This window comes from Pogoniulus pusillus, chromosome 16 (assembly GCF_015220805.1).
Source record: "Pogoniulus pusillus isolate bPogPus1 chromosome 16, bPogPus1.pri, whole genome shotgun sequence".
Lineage (NCBI taxonomy): Eukaryota > Metazoa > Chordata > Aves > Piciformes > Lybiidae > Pogoniulus > Pogoniulus pusillus.
In genome coordinates this window covers 7,471,663-7,488,246 of record NC_087279.1, presented here as the reverse complement: position 1 = coordinate 7,488,246, position 16,584 = coordinate 7,471,663, and the positions used below count along the sequence as shown (strand labels likewise).

General features: G+C 51.5%; 1 protein-coding gene across 1 annotated transcript in view; it reads right to left on the bottom strand.

The window, feature by feature from the left end:
* WNT7A (Wnt family member 7A) overlaps window positions 1-14,113 on the bottom strand; it is a 47,807-nt gene extending 33,694 nt beyond the window's left edge. The window contains exons 1-2 of the mRNA XM_064156302.1: window positions 13,280-14,113; window positions 12,189-12,415 (exon numbers count right to left, since the gene is read on the bottom strand). Coding sequence (XP_064012372.1) covers window positions 12,189-12,415; window positions 13,280-13,350 — 298 coding nt within the window. The 5' untranslated portion in view covers window positions 13,351-14,113. The remainder of the gene's footprint in view (window positions 1-12,188; window positions 12,416-13,279) is intronic.
* Window positions 14,114-16,584: the final 2,471 nt, after the last annotated feature.

Sequence of the window (16,584 nt, the reverse complement as noted above, 5' to 3'; positions counted from 1 at the left end):
CTAGTCCTCCTCAAAGGATTTTTTTGTTTCCTCTTGCTTTAAAACAAAGGAAAAACTCATGGCATGTTGAGTGGTTGTGAGTGTGGACTTTGCAGATGAGGCTTTTTAGAACTTCTACTGAAAACCTGAATGCTGGACAGAAATCCCAGGCTTTGCTTGTATTTGGAGCTGTGCTCAGAGCCTCTGTGCATGGGGAGGCTGGAGGAGGAAGGTGGAAGCGAGGACCCACTCCAGAGTCATAGAATCATAGAATCAACCAGGATGGAAGAGAGCTCCAAGATCATCCAGTCCAACCTAGCACCCAGCCCTAGCCAGTCAACTAGACCATGGCACTAAGTGCCTCATCCCATGGCACTAAGTGCCTCATCCAGGCTTTTCTTGAAGACCTTCAGGGACGGTGCCTCCACCACCTCCCTGGGCAGCCCATTCCACTGCCAATCACTCTCTCTGCCAACAACTTCCTCCTAACATCCAGCCTAGACCTCTCCCAGCACAACTTGAGACTGTGTCCCCTTGTTCTATTGCTGGTTGCCTGGGAGAAGAGGCCTCCCCCCACCTGGCTACAATGTCCCTTCAGGTAGTCAGCCCACAAGGACTTAGTGCCATGGGCTAGGTGATTGGATAGGGCTGGGTGACTGGATAGGGCTGGGTGCTAGGTTGGACTGAATGAGCTTGGAGGTCTCTTCCAACCTGCTTGATTCTGTAGTTCTATACCCAGTGCTGGGAGATGTGATGAGAGAATGACTCACAAAAGTTTATATTGGATTAAACTATTTCAGTAGCTTTACTAACAGACTGTAGTGAAGTTTGATAACTTTAGCTGACAATAATAGCTTGAGCAGTCAGGTGAGTATGTCATTGTCCAGTCCATGACCGGCCAGGGCACATTTCTATGTCCTCCTCATCAATATCCTCGTTGTTTTAAGTACATCTCTGTGAAAAATGCTTTGATAAGGGGGGAAGGTACAATGAGAAGCCTCAGTTTCTCCACTCAGAGGGGAGCGACATGTTATGCCAAGTTTCTGTTTCATGAGGCAGCACAAGGGACAGCATCCAAAAAACCAAACATTTAGGATTGAAATGTCTGGTTTTCCTTTGGCTGGATGATTTCTGACCTAGCATCAGACCTCTTCAAGACCCCATACAAGCCAGTGTGGATGCATTTTCATCTGACACCCCACTGTAAAGACTGAGCAGCTCTTTTGCTTCCTCGTAGAGAGACAAACACAATGCAGAGCATGAGCAGGATCAGAGTCTATCATCAAGCTTGATCACAAAATACACTACACAAGTTATTTCATCTGGTCTGGGGGGAGGGGAGGAAGTTCAGCAGCTTTTCAAAACTGAAAGTTAAGAGATGACAAGGTAAATAAAGCCAGAGTCTGGAGGGATTGATCCAGGCAGGGAGTACCTTGGCACCTGTGCAGTATTGACAAAGTGGCACAGGCTTGTCATGTCTGCACCAAACCAGCCCTGTTTTCCATAAATGATTCACTTTTGCACCTTGTCTGGCTCACACAAATGTCAGCAGCAGGGCAGGGGGAGATTTAGTTCAATGCTGAGTCTCTTCTGTGACAGCACTTTAGATGTTAGACCAGTGCAGCAGAGTGCTGGGAGCAAGCAGGATACCATGAGTACCTGCATTTCCCTGCCACTTCAACCAGTGACTACTGCTGCTCTTCTTCTGGTGCCAGAGAGCTGAAATGCCTGCAAGATCTCAGAGAAAATGCTATCAAGCACTCAGGTAGCTGCTCCTCTCAGGCAGTGGTTTCTCTCCTTTGTGCTGAGATGTGCTGGGGCTGGTGGGGAGCAGGGAGGCTCCCCCTGCACCTGAGCCCAACAGTGCCACCCATCAGCACTCAGCCTGGCAATGGGGTGTGAGCACCAACATCTGCCTGGCTCTGCTCCTCCATCCAGTCCTGGGGCTGTCCTTAGGCTATACAAATGTCTTGATATGATCACAGAGGCTCTCTTCATGTGGTGGACATAAACATCTCCTTGTTCTTTCTGCTTTTTCCTGGACTTCAGCAGTGCCTGCTGTGTGTTGCAGCTCCATTTACCTTGCTGGCAGAGAGCTTAGCATCCATGGCTGCCAATGTTTCTGCACCTCCTGATGGAAATAGTCCCCAAAGCACTTCAGCCCTGTCATTAGCCCCTTCACTGGGTAGAACTCAGCAATCCCAAGCAGTCTTTAACTTGGTCTCTGAGCTCTGTGCATCCAACCACCACCACAGAGCATCAGGTGTCATAGAGGGAAACGCTCAGACTGTGACAGGCAAGTGCAGACAGAAGCATGACCAGCATGAGTGGCTCTTCTAGTGCTGATCCTGGTTATCTCCAGCTCCTGCATACCTGGGAGGACCCCACATGCAAGTCTTTGCTTTTGTGCACGAGTGGCTGTGAGACAGGGCCATGGCTGAGCAGCAAGTGCACCAGCAGCCTGGGTAGCAGTCTGCATTCTGTGTTTGCTTTAGCTGGGTTCTCTAAGTTTAGTCTTACGTTGATCAGAAGCCACACAACTGGTGAGGTTGGAAGACACCTTTGAGGTCATCAAGTCCAACCACTCATCTAGAGCCCACAATCCCACCACTGCCACTAAGCCACATCCCTGAGCACCACATCTACAGGTCTTCTGAACACCTCCAGGGATGGTGACTCTGCCACCTCCCCAGGCAGCCTGCTCTAATGCCTGAGAACCCTTTCTGTGAAGAAATTTGTCCTGGATATCCAATCTAAGCCTCCCTTGGAACAACTCGAGGCCATTTCCTCCTGTCCTGTCTCTTGCTCTACATGAGAAAAGATCAATGCCTGCCTTGCACCAACCTCCTTCGAGGTAGTTTGAGATGAGGTCTCTCCTCAGCCTCCTCTTCCCAAGACTAAACCCAGTTCCCTCAGCCACTCACACAAGACTTGCATTCAAGACCCTTCACCAGCTTAGTTGCTCTTCTTTGGACATGCTCCAGCACCTCAATGTCTTTCTTGTAATGAGGGGTCCAAAACTGAGCCCACCCCTCAAGGTGTGGCCTCGAATGAGAACTTGGCCTTAAAAAGAGGCAGATCACCTCCATGCCACACGGGAAACAGGCCCTACAGCTGCAAGGTACACAGTGCATTTACTCGCAGGAGGGCAGTGGCTGCTCAGCGCCTTGGTACCTCTTGGGTGTGTTTCTGAAGAGCTTGGCCAGCCCTCCCTGCTCCCCTCATAAATTGACTGAGCTGTGAAACAAAAAAAAAAGACAAATTTCTGTTTATCTGCCTGGCAAAGATGGGTTGTATTTTCTGCTGTTTAGAGCCAAGGGGTCAGAGGGAGTTATCTGCAGTGACATGAGCTGAAATATGATGGTGAAAATATAAAGCTGGAAAACACAAGCTGCTGTGCCAATTATGTGCCACAGCTAACATTACTTCACGTCTCCCTGTAGAGGTCATAACTCAGAGCCAGGAAGAGCAAAGAGCTCATCCTCTGCCTGCTCTGGGCTGTTCCTCCTCCTTCCTTGGTATGAGCTTGCAGCTTCTTTCTTTCTCTTTCTTTCTTTCTTTCTTTCTTTCTTTCTTTCTTTCTTTCTTTCTTTCTTTCTTTCTTTCTTTCCTTCTTTCCTTCTTTCCTTCTCTCTTTCTCTCTTTCTTTCTTCCTTCCTTTCTTCCTTCCTTTCTTCCTTTCTTTCTTTCTCTCTTCCTCTCTTCCTCTCTTCCTCTCTTCCTCTCTTCCTCTCTTCCTCTCTTCCTCTCTTCCTTTTCTGTTCTTTTATTTTCTTTCTTTTCTTTCTTTTTTGTCTTTCTTCTTTCTTTTATTTCTTAATTCCTTCTTTTCTTTCTTCTTTCTTTCTTTCTTTCTTTCTTCCTTCCTTCCTTCCTTTTCTGTTCTTTTCTGGTTTTTTCTTTCTTTTCTTTCTTTTTTGTCTTTCTTCTTTATTTCTTTTATTTGTTTCTCTTTCTTAACTCTTTCTTTTCTTTCTTCTTTTTTTCTTTTTTGTCTTTCTTTATTTTCTTTCTTCTTTCTTTGTTTTCTTTCTTTTCTTTATATTTTCTTCTTTTCTTCTTTCTTTTTTCTTTTCTTTTCTTTCTTTTTTTTCTTTTTTGTCTTTCTTTCTTTCTTCTCTTTCTTTTTCTTTCTTTTCTTTCTTTTTTGTCTTTCTTTCTTTTCTGTCTTCCTTTTATTTCTTTCTCTTTCTTAATTCTTTATTTTCTTTCTTCTTTCTTTTCTGTCTTTTCTTTCTTTTCTTCTTTCTTTTTATTTTCTTTCTTTTCTCATTTTCTTTCTTCTTTCTTTCTCTTCTTTCTTTTTTTCACTTTCCTTCTTTCTTTCCTTCTTCCTTCCTTCCCTTTCCTTCCTTTCTTCTTTCCTTTTTCCATCCTTTCTTTCTCCTTCCTTCACTTCCTCTCTCTTTCTTTCTTCCTTTCATTCTCTCTTTCTCTCTCTCTCTTCCTTCCTTCCTCCCTTCCTTCCATCCTTCCTTTCTTTCATCTAGCATGTGCACTATGAAAAACAGTAGCTTTTAAAAAGCCATTGAAGTATCTCTCTCCTGGTTTTGCTTTGCCCTTCACTGATGGTTCAAAATATTGAGGGATTGGATGTCTTAAAATATGCAACCAGCTTGAAAAGACAGTGTCAGTTATCTGTAAATGAGCAGCACATCCTTTGCAAACCTTGGTGCCCACAAACAAAATTATTTACTCAAGGAAGAAGTGGAGACTTTGGAGGTTTAGTCCCTCACAGGCTAGTTTCATCACCTAAGAAATTCGTAGAGTCATAGATTGCTTTGGGTTGGAAAGGACCTTAAAGATCACCCAGTTCCACAGTTGCTCAAGGCCTCATCCACACCTTGCACACCTCCTGGGAGGGGACATCCACAACCTCCCTGGGCGACCTGTCCAAGTGTCTCCCCACCCTCACTGGAAAAAAAAATTTCTCCCCAATCTCCAGTCTCAATCTGTCCTCTCCCAGCTCAAAGCCATTGCCCCTTGCCCTGCCATTCTAAGTCCTTGCCAAATGTCCCATCCTGGCTTTCTTGTAGCCAGGTCTCTGAATTCTTAGGGAAAACACTCTGGGTCTGGCCACTGCTTTTGAAAGTGCTCTCTTTAAACTCACAAAGTTACTGCTGAAGGCAGCTGCACCACACAGCTGGAGCCAGTGCTGGAGCACCACACAGCTGGAGCTCCAGGAGCAGCCCCTCCTGTTCCCATGGCTCTGGTCCCCACCATGCCACTGCCCTGCTGCAGCCAACGCCACGGGGTGAGCCTGTGAGAGGAGCTAGCTCTTCTACCCTCCTAATGAAAGGTAATCTTTCTGCTTCTCTGGAACATGTATCCACAAGACACATCTGAAGGCAGGTATGAAAACCTTCTGATGGGAATTCCAACTGCAGTGACCTTGGGGCAATGTTTTATCTTCCTGTGACAAGTGCCTGCAGAGAAAGATTGACTTTTTGGCATAAAGCAGTGCTGGGGTTTGGGTGTTCAGGCTGTATTTCAGTCTGCCCTCTCTTTTACCTGCAAATAACTGTTCTGCTGAGTTGAAAACTGATTGTAAGGGCTGGGAGCTTCACACAGAAATGCAGATTCTGACCTTGCATGAGTAGATAGCAAGTCTCCTCTCAATTACAGTGTTTCTTTCCTCTATAACTTGTGGCCAAGAAGGCCAATGGGATCCTGGGGTGCATTAAAAAGTGTGACCAGCAGGCCCAGGGAGGTTATCTTCCTCCTCTATTCTGCCCTAGGGAGGACCTGCCTGGAATATTGCTTCCAGTTTGGGGCTCCCCAGTTCAAGAGGGACAGGAATCTGCTGGGAGGAGTCCAGTGGAGGGCTACAAGGATGCTGAAGGGACTGGAGCACTGCCTGGTGAGGAAACCCTGGGGCTGGTTAGGCTGGAGAGGAGAAGACTGAGAGGGGATCTGATCAATGCCTATCAATATCTGAGGGTTGGGAGTCAGGAAGGCAGGGACAGGAACAGCCTCTGCTCACTTGTGCCCTGGCATAGGACAAGGGGCAATGGATGGAAACTGCAGCACAGGGAGTTCCACCTCAACATGAGGAAGAACTTCTTTACTGTAAGGGTCCCAGAGCACTGGAACAGGCTGCCCAGAGAGGCTGTGGAGTCTCCTTCTCTGGAGACTTTCCATCCCTGTCTGGATGTTTTCCCATGCCACCTGCGCTAGATTCTATGATCCTTCTGTGGCAGGAGGGTTGGACTGGAAGATCTCTAGAGGTCTCTTCCAACCCCTAACATCCTGTGACCCTGTATTGCAGCACCACTGGTTCAGGAAACAGCCTATCAATCAGAATGAGGAGCAGAAGTGCTGAGCACTGTCAGCAATGTGTTTGGTTTTCAGTGCCCATAATTGCAGCCTTGCATCATCTCCAGGCTTATTTTAAAACTTCTCTTTGTGACTTTACATTATTAATAAGTCTCCTATACAACTGCCTAGGAAAAAAAAATCCTTCTCTTCACTCGCTTGCAACTTCATCATTTCCTGTCACAACTGGGCCAGGTCCTTAGCTGGAGTAAACTGATGTCACTTTGTTCTTTCTCTTCATGTTACTGGCACTACTGTCACCAGTAGGGAGGAATTTCTGTCTTGAAGGACAAATTAGACCTAATGACAGGGGAAACAGTGAGTTTGTGCTTGGGAGCTAGAATCACAGAATCATTTTGGATGGAACAGACCTTTAAGATCATCCAGCCCAAGCATTCTCTAACTCTACTAAGGATGGAGCTAAACCATGGCCCCCAGCACCACAGCTCTGCCTCTTAGAAACACCTCCAGGAGTGGGTATTCAACCACCTCCCTGGGCAGCCTGTGCCAGTGGCTGAGATCCCTTTCAGGGAAAAAGCTTCTTCTGATGTCAAACCTTAACCTCCTCTGGCACAACTTGAGGCCATTTCCCCTTGTCCTATCACTTGGCACTAGGGAGAAGAGATCAAGCCCCACCTGGCTCAAATATCTTCCCAGAGAGCTGCAGCAAGCACTGAGGTCTCCCTTCAGCCTCCTCCTCCTCTCCACACTAAACAACCTCAGCTCCCTCAGCTGCTCACCAGCCCTGTTCTCCACACTCTTCCCAAGCTTTGTTGTCCTTCTCTGGACCTGTTCCAGGCCCTCAATGTCTTTCTTGTAGTGAAGGCCCCAGAACTGAACCCAGCATTCAAAGTGTGGCCTCTGTAGTGCTGACTCTGGGAGGACACTGTCCTGGTGCTGCTGGCCACACTATTGTTGCCCACAAGCCAGAAACTCAAGCCTGTGATCACAAACACACTGGATGAAGCAGGGGTGAACGTAAATGGTTGCTTACTGTAACTCTTCAGGTAAATCATGACTGAAAGATGGACTACAGGTGAGTCTGTCAGGACAGAGACATACACATGCCACAGACTGCAACAGGAGGAAGTGGTTTGATGCTTTCCTTCCACCAAGTTTGAAGTGTTTCACCAAGACTAGTGTCCCTCTTGGCATTTTAAAAGTAGGGGAAGAGAAGCACAGAGAAGAAGAATGCTATGGTCCCTCAGCCACACAACAGCACAGCCACGAGGAGAACTTAGGACTTGAATCACTGCCACCAGGAGAATTTAAATAGTGTGGAGACATCCCCATAATATTCCTTAAACAGGAACAACAGAATGCTGGGTTGGAAGGGACCCCGAGGATTGTCTGGCCCAGCCCTTGTAGGTGACAGCAAGATGAAATGAGCTGGCCCAGCAGCCTGTCAAGCTGAGTCTTAAAGCTGTCCAGGGTAGGGGATTCCACTGCTTCCCCTGGGAGATGATTCCAGTGTCTGACTGCTCTCACGGGGAAACATTTTCTTCTAGAGTCCAATGGGAATCTCCTCAGCAGTAACTTCTCCCCATCTCCCCTAGTCTTTTCCATGGGACTTCTCATCCAAGGGGAGTCTACATCCTCCTGGAAGCCACCCTTTATCCACTGGTCCATGGCAATGAGATCTTCCTAAAGCCTTCTCTTCTCCAGGCTGAACAACTCGAGCTCTCTCAGCCTCCCCTCCCATGGCTGGGCTGTCAGGCCTCTGATGCTGGCCCTGCCCACATCTTTTTTTTGGACAGCAGGGACCAAAACTGCAGGCAGGTAACAAAACCTGGGTTTGAAGATATCTCTCTTGCTGTGCTGTCAAAGTCACAGGCTGGGAAATAGCTCACAGTGATCCATGGTATCCAAGGGAACTTATTTGTATGGACCAGCACACACAAACCCTATTAGCATAAGAGTGACTTCAGCACATCCCCGCAGATGGAACTCAGGCTTAGCTGGCTGGCCCTGCTCAGCAGCCACACTGCTGTCATTCTGAAGTCATCCCCTAATCACAGAGAGAGTCCCATCAGCCCCATGCCAGATGCAGCTCGCAGAGAATGCCAAATGAGGTCGTGGGTGGCACACTGACTTCACTGCAAGTGGCACGACAAAGGTACCCTCTGAGGTCATCACTTGGAGGATGCAAAACTGCTCAGCCTTTGGATGCTCTGAAAGGTTCTAATGGGTGAGCTGCTGCCTGGGCAGTGTTTGCAGCACACACTGTGCCCAAGGCTTGAGAATGGAAAGCTGCTGCTGCTGCTAAGTAGTAGGCCTCAAAGGTACAGAACCCTTGCCCTGATGTTAGAGTGGTTCCTCTCACAGCAACCCTGAAATATATCACACCTGTCTCTGCTGTTCGGGTTAAGGCACACAGGCCCTCATCTCCCCCTGTTCATAGGCACAAAATTCAGCATAGTGCTTTACAGAGTGCACCACAGCGAGGTGGGGGGCGGAGAAGACCTCTGGAGAGCACAGAACCATAGAATTGGTTTGGTTGGAAAAGCCCTGTAAGATCACCAAGACCAACAATCAGCCCAACACCACCATAGCCACTGAACCACATCCCCAAGTGCCGTGTCCACACTGGAAAGTGCTGTCCAGCTCTGTGAGAAGTGAGAATCAGGAACATTGCTGCCCAGCTCTGTGAGGAGTGAGAATCAGGAACATCAATCAGAATAGAATCATAGAATCAACCAGGTTGGAAGAGAGCTCCAAGATCATCCAGGCCAACCTAGCACCCAGCCCTATCCAATCAACCAGACCATGGCACCAAGTGCCTCATCCACTCTTTTCTTGAACACCTCCAGGGATGGTGACTCCACCACCTCCCTGGGCAGCCCATTCCAATCCCTGACCACTCCTGTAGAAAATAAATGGTTCCTGATCTCTAACCTAAACCTCTCCTAGCACAATTTCAGGCCACTTCCTCTAGTTCTATCACCTGATACTAGAGTGAGAGACCAATCCCCACCTCACTGCAACCTCCTTTCAGACACCCACAGCAATGGGCAGAAAGGTTTGGAATCTCTCCAGAGCAGGGAACTCCATAACTTCTCTGAGCAGCTTCCTTCAGGTCCCCAGCATCCTCACACCAAAGAAGTTCTTCCTCAATTCAGAAGGAACCCCCTAGGTTCCATTTTGTGCCCATTGCCCCCTGTCCTGTCTCTGAGCACCACTGACAAGCATCTGGCCCCATCCTCTTGCCCGCCATCCTCCATCACTTGTGGAGCATTGAGCAGATCCCCTCTGGGCCTGCTCTTCTCCAGGCTCAAAAGCCCCAGGGCTCTCAGCCTTTCCTCCTCACAGAGATGCTCCAGGCCCTTTGTCACCCTTGTAGCCTCTGCTGGACTCTCTCCCTGAGTGGGGCACAGCTTCTACCCCTTTTAACCAGAAATATTTGCCTTTATCCCTCCCAGTGGTAACCTAGATCATACCCTGACATAAAGATTTTGGGGAAAGAGATAAATGCAGAGATTAAATGCTTTATAGCTGTAGAAAGATGAGCTGTGTCAGCTATTGTAGGTTCCTACACATACTGAGAAGGAAGAAGCAGAAGATCAAGGGGACAACCTGAGCAGGAATGGTTATGTGACCATATTTCATGGTGTTTGAAGGGCTGAGAGCTTTCACCCTTGAGACACCATAACATTCACCATGGCAGGTTTCAAACCTGTGTCTGTTTTATCAAAGCTTGTGTTCCAGTGTAAAAGTCTCACCTGTTTAAATGGGAAGCTTTGGGGGTTTGGGGGGGAAGGTGTCTTCTTTAAATGAGTTTTATCATTCGGATGCCTTTCAACATCTGATTGTGTTCTGAAACCAAGGATGAATCTGCCCTATCCATCTTAGCCTCATAATGGATAGATAGAATGTATTAAGAGTTATCACCTCAAAGACAGATCAAAGTCTACTTCCTTCAGTATTGACTTTCTTTAAAAGGGCCTAAATATAACCTGCTAGCTAAATAATTCAATTTTGGGAGGGAGGCACTGAGTGTTTATACAACAGACCACAATAACTCCACAGATTTGTCATTTGTTGGAGAAGAAGAAATCCTTCTCACATCTTCTGTGTAAGGAGATGTTCCTCTTAGCCTAGATGAGGCCAAATCTCAGCCATCCAAATGGACTCTTCACTGACAACAGTGGCAAGCCCCTGCACGGATCACTGACAGAAAGACCTCAGCTCAAGGAATAGAAACAATGAGCTGATCAGAATAAATAATCTGGTTTCAGATGTTTCCCTGTGCCATGCAGGGCAGTTTTTACATTCCCCACTTGACTCACTGTGAGTATCAAAGGTGTTGAAAGACCGGTCACTTGCAGAAGGCTTTCAGCTTTGGTTGTCTCGTTCCCTTTCTGTTCTTTCTTGAAATCTCCTCAAGTTTGGGACAGTGCACTCACCAGCATGCACATGTTCAGTCAACACAGGAGCTTGCAGGAGTTCCAGAGCAGAACAGCAAGGATGGAGCTCTGTGTTTCATGAGAATGCAAGAAGGGAGGCAGCAGGGATGTCTCCTGCCATTTATCTCTATATGACAAAGCTGCCTGGAGCCAGTCCAGTTTCCAAGCAAGCCAGAAGCCAGGACACAGCTGCTATACAAATCCTCAGGCTTCTTCTAGCTTTTATCCTCACTCACTCGTGAACTATGCATGGTTTCTATTAAGTTAAGCATTGTTTAATGGTTTTTTTTGGTGGACATGGCACTTCAGGACATGGTTTAATGGCCACAGTGGTCTTAGGCTGATGATTGGACTCCATGATCTTAGAGGGCTTTTCCAATCAAAACTATTCTGGGATTCTGTTTTGGGTGGGAAAGCAGGACATCAAGGCTGGAAACCACAGATCCCAGTCTCAGCTTCTGGACACAGAATGTCACAGTGTCAAGTGATGAGCTCCGTAGTGTGAGCAATGAGCTTTTAATGAAGGCTCTAAAAATGGCTATACACTTTTCCTCAGTCCTAGTATTTTATGTGCTGTGGGATAAACAGGCACTGAGTAAGCTCTCTGGCACTATTTGTTTAGCAGCACAGGGGTACAAGAGGTTTAACCTTCATTCTTGTTTCATCAGGTATTCATTTGTCCATAGAATCATAGAACAGAGACAGGACAGGGGGCAGTGGGTTGGAAGGGACTCTCCAGGGTCACCTAATTCATTAGTCATTACTAATGCTAGTTGAGTTAAGACTTTTTATGTAGTTTGTACTGTGATTACTGGGGAAAAAAAGAAAAAAAGAGAGAGAATCTGGAAATGGGATCTTCTGCCTGTTGATTGGAGCAGGTTTTGTTCAGCCCTGGCATCCCAAACCAGAACACACACATTCTTTCCAGTGGGGGTGAAGCCACTAAACAGAACTGCTATAGAATACCCGGGTTGTAAGTCTCTCACAAGGAGATGCTGCTGATCCTTAGTCCCACCAGGCACAGACATCAGGCCAGCATCACTGCCAAGATAAATGCACCCCAGAAGTGCAAATCTAACCCTGCTCAGTGGTCCCTGACTACCACCTTGAACCAAGCTAAACACCTTTCTCACATTCCCAGGCCCGTGAGTAGGGCCACTGCTGTCCTGAGCACAGAGGGAAACCCTTCCTGAAAGGATTAGTGCAAGCAGGGCAGGGGAACATGCAGTGGAAGCTAAGGCATGGGGCACTGCTTCCTGTGCACAGCAAGGGCAGCAGCAGCTACTCTGCCAGGAGCAATCATTGATGCCAGTCATGTTGACAATACTTCCTCAGCATCCGACTAAACTTGGGCAAGGTGAGGTTCCTGCCCCAGCTGGCACCAACTGTGTGATCTGGCTGCTCTTCCCCAGCACCACCAGCTATGCCCTGTGCCACGGTGCTCCCTTCTCCATGTCACACCAATCAGTAGCAAGCAGACAGGTAACATACCCACTTTCAGCTCCTTCCCGAAGACCGTCCTCTCACCCAGGGCAGAGCAGTTCCAGCGCCCGTTGCGAAACTGGAACTGGCACTCGTTGATGCCCATCTGGGACCCTTCCCCGATGACAATAATTGCGTCGGGCCTGCTCTGGCAGATTGCCCTCTGTCGAGGGGCAAGACCCGGGATCTTGTTACAGATGATGCTGGCTCCCAGGGCCACCACAGAGGAAAAGCCCCTGCAAAAGAAAGCAGAAGGGTGGCTGAGGGGCAGCTCATCCCGAAGGAGAGAGCAGCATCCCGCTGTCTTCCCGCGCTGCGGGACCCTGCTTTGGCAGGTGCCCCCGGAAAACACCCATCCCTTCCCCGTGTCGCTTCCCTCTCTCCACAGCCACGGCAGAGAAAAGGAGCACGTAGGGCTCCTGCCAAAACAGGACCAAACTTCCTCATCCGTCAGTTAACACGCAGGCAGCTGCCTTGCGTGCCCGGGCCACGCACAAGCAGCGAGCTGGGAGGGCTTTCCCTCCGCTGTGGAGCAGCTGGTAGGGAGGGAAGGGGATAACCCACGCTCCCTGCCCGCGGGCTGTGCCGCCTCCATCTCCCCGCAGCCGAGCGCACCTGGGCGGGCAGCGCCGGGACGGCTCGGCGTGGCTGGGGGATGCCGCGCGGCCGGGGGGATGCTGCGGATACCGAGGGGGAGGCTGCGTGGACAGTGGGGAGATTAGCTCCCGCCTCGCTCCCTTCACGTTGCCAGCTACCGCCGCCGGGGAGTTCGGTGCCGAGAAGCAGAGCCCGCCCGGGCTGCCGGCAGGTAGCTACGGCCGCCAGTCCCTCCAGTCTCCCCTTGTTCCCCACTGTAGCTCCGCTGTCCCCTGGGGGGTCACCCCGAGGGGCAGAGGCTCTACCTGTTAAGAAATAATCATCAGCTCCACTATCCTTTTCCCCCCTCCTTTTTTTCCCCCTTTTCTTTCTTTTCTTTTTTTTTTTTTTTTTTTTTTTTGGGAGGCTTCCCGAGTGCAGTAGTAACAGGTCTGGGCAGGTCGGGCTGGGAGCGAGAGAGAGCGCGATTGTTATAAAACGGACCCCCCCAAAAAGTTCCTTACCCGATCTTGATGTAGACAATGCCCAGGCTCAGGAAGATGTGGAAGATCCAGCGCCTTGTTTTCCTGTTCATAATTCCTCGCTTGCCGTGTCTCAGCCCCGCATACGAAACGACGCCTGTGCCAACGCTGCCGGCCCGGGCCGGTGCTGGCGGAGCCGCCGGCTCAGGGCAGCGGGGCCGAGAAGGGCAGCCCCCGCCGCACCCCGAGCCGTCCGCCGCTGTCCGCCGCCGAGCCCCCACCGCCTCTCACCATGTCCCCCGCCGGGGCCCGCCCGCTTCGAGCTGCCCCGGAGCCGTGTGCCCGTCACACGTCGCGCCTTGTCGCTGCTGAGGGATAGGGCTGCGGGTCCCTGCCGAGCGCCGGCGGCCCCCCGGCCCGGTGCTCAGTGTCCCCCGTGCGCTCTCCCCCGGGATTTGCCTTTCCTCCCTTTCTCTCTTCTTCAGCTCCTTGGGCGTGTTCTCCAAAGGAGGGAGTTGTCCAGCCGGGGGAAAAAGGGAGGCGGGGGGAGCTGGAAGAGGGTGAGCGGCAGCGATCACCTGCCTGCGGGCAGGCTCGCAGCGACCCCGCTGCGGCCGGGAGCGCGGCTTCTCCTTCGGGCACTGCCCGTGGGACGGCGGCAGTGGATGCAGGGGGTGTCACCGGGGGGTGCCCCCGGGGCTGGCCCCGGCCCGCCGGCCGGCATGGGGCCGCACCCCTCGCTACTCTGCGCCGGCCGGCACCGGGGGACAAGGGCTTGAGAGAGAGGTAGGGGGACTGAAGTTTTTACTCCGCGATAGCCACCCGTTCGCCGGGGCTGTCAAGCACCTGGGGCTGGTTTTATGCGTTTGCCCTGGCCCCGACGCTCCTCCCCTGGCTCTGCCTCCCTGCCTGTAACGTGCTGCTCCTCTCCCTCTCGGGATCCCAGCCGAGGTGAACCGGTGCGGCGGGCTGAGCCCCGGGCGGCGCGCAGCATCCCCGGGCCGCCGCTTGGCCGCGCCGCTGGGCGAGTGGGGCGGAACCGGCAGGTGCGGCCGGCAAGGGGAGAGCCCCGCGGTTCCCAGACCGTACCTGCAAGTGATCGCGGGGCCCAGCTCTTCTTGGTGGCTTTGTAAAGACAGGGGCAGGGCAGCGGAGCCGCTTGCAGCCACTGTCGTGCGGGGCTCAAAGCAGGTGTCGGTGGGACACGCTGGGCTCAGAGCAGGTGTCCGTGGGACACATCGGAATCACAGCAGATATTTGTAGGGCATATCGGACTCAGAAGGTGTCTGTGGAGCACACCGGACTCGCAGCAGGTGTCTGTAGGGCACATCGGGCTCACACCAGGCTCACAAAAGCTGTGCGTTTGACACACCGAGCGCTCATCGGGTGTGCGTGGGACACGCCAGGCTCACAGCGGGACTCTGCGAGACACGCTGGGACCACGCTGGATGTCTGTGGGACACACGAGGAACGACCCCCGCGGGAAGCAGCCGGCTGTGTTGCCGGGGCTGCGCAGGGCCCCTTTTCTGCCCGGTCAGGGGGTCGGGCCCGGCCGAGAGGAGTATCCCGGCTCGGCGTTGCGGGAATTGACACGGATATGGTGACTATTTTATTATCCACTTAAAATATTTCTAGCAGGGAGGTTACCTAAATGATAACAGGGGTGTGGCGCGGGAATTGTTCTGCTGATACTGTTTTTCTGAAAACAAAAAACCCAGCCCGTAGAGAGGCCCCCGGGATCCCTCCCGGGAAGCCGGGCCGAAGCCCCGCTCACGGGGCAGGGAGCCCGACCCCGCAGGTGCCCCCACGCAGCCCCATCGCTGTCCGGAGCCGCCCCAGGAGCGGGGTCAAAGCGCGGGTGGCAGGGGTGGGGTCAGCACCGCCAAGTCTGTTCCTGCGGAGTGCCCGGGGCAGGGATAGGTCCCCCAGCCCCGCTCCCTGCTTGCTCCGCGATGCCACTGCCGCAGATGCATTCGCATCGCCTCCCACCGCGGCCGCAGAGTCCCTCCCGCAGGCAGCCGGGGCTGACGGCCGGGCAGGCACAGGCCTGTGCGGAGGCAGAGGGGACATCTGGGGACATTCGGGGCATCGCTGGCGTGAAGCCGCCCCGCAGCCTCCCGGGTCCTTAAGCCTGGCGCGGTTCGGCTCCGCCGCAAACTCTTTGGCAGAGCGCCACCTGGCGGCGCGGCGGGGCAGCAGCCGCGGGCACAGTGGGTACAGAGGGCACGGCAGAGAGCACAACGGGCACAGGGTGCAGAGAGACAGTGGGCACAGCAGGCACAGCTGGCATAGAGAGAGTGGGCACAGTGGGTACAGCGAGCAGAGGCAGTGGGCATAGCAGGTACAGTGGACAAAGAGAGCGGGTACAGTAGGCACGACGGTACAGTGAGTAAAGAGAGTGGGCACAACGAGTACAGTAGGCACAATGGGCAGAGACATAGAGCACGATGAGCACAGCGTGCAGAGAGAGTGGGCACAGTGGGCAACGACAGCAGGTACAGGGGGCATAGCAGGCAGGGACAGCAGACACAATGGACATAGTGAATAGAGCAAACAGACAATAGGCACAGCAGGTACAGCAGGCAGAGACAGTAGGTCTAGTGAGTACAGTGGGCACTGTGGGCAGAGACAGAAGGTACAGCAGGTACAGCAAGCACAGAGGGCAGTGATTGCAGACACAGCAGCACAGTGGGCAGGGTGGGCAGAGAGGTTAGAGACAGTGAGTGGAGAGGGTAGGCTCAGCAGGGCAAAGCAGACAGGGGGAGCAGGCAGAGAGGCAGCAGGCACAGTGGGCAAAGAATGCACAGAGCAGACAGATGACAGCACGCAGAAACAGCAGGCTGAGCAGGGCAAAGCGGGCAGAGACAGAGACCAAACAGGCTGGCCCACCGTGCCCACTGTCTCTCTCTCTGTACCCACTATACTCTCTGTACTGCTCTGCTCTGCCCACTGTCTCTTTCTGTTCTTGAACAGAAGTGGGCACAGAAGGTCTCAGGAGTCTCATCCTGAAGCTCAACCTGTTTTCCAAAGAGCAAATCTACCCTCAGTGTGAACCTCTGAACACTGAAATAATGAGGAGGTCAATTTAAACTTGCTTCCATGTCAGTGCATATTCCCTGCCGTGGTGACCTAGCACAAGAACATGGTGCAGAAGTTCTTCAGGCTCCTTTTTTATTCACTTGTTGTGTGTGAATTTCTGATGCTGAAGATGTTTTGTTTAATTCAGCCTCAGCAAGTGACCTGTTGAACACAGCACATGGCTACGGCACAGGTCAAGGCTGAGGAATTTCATAGACTCATAGAATGGCTTGAATTGGAAAGGACCTTAAAGATCATCTAGTTCACAG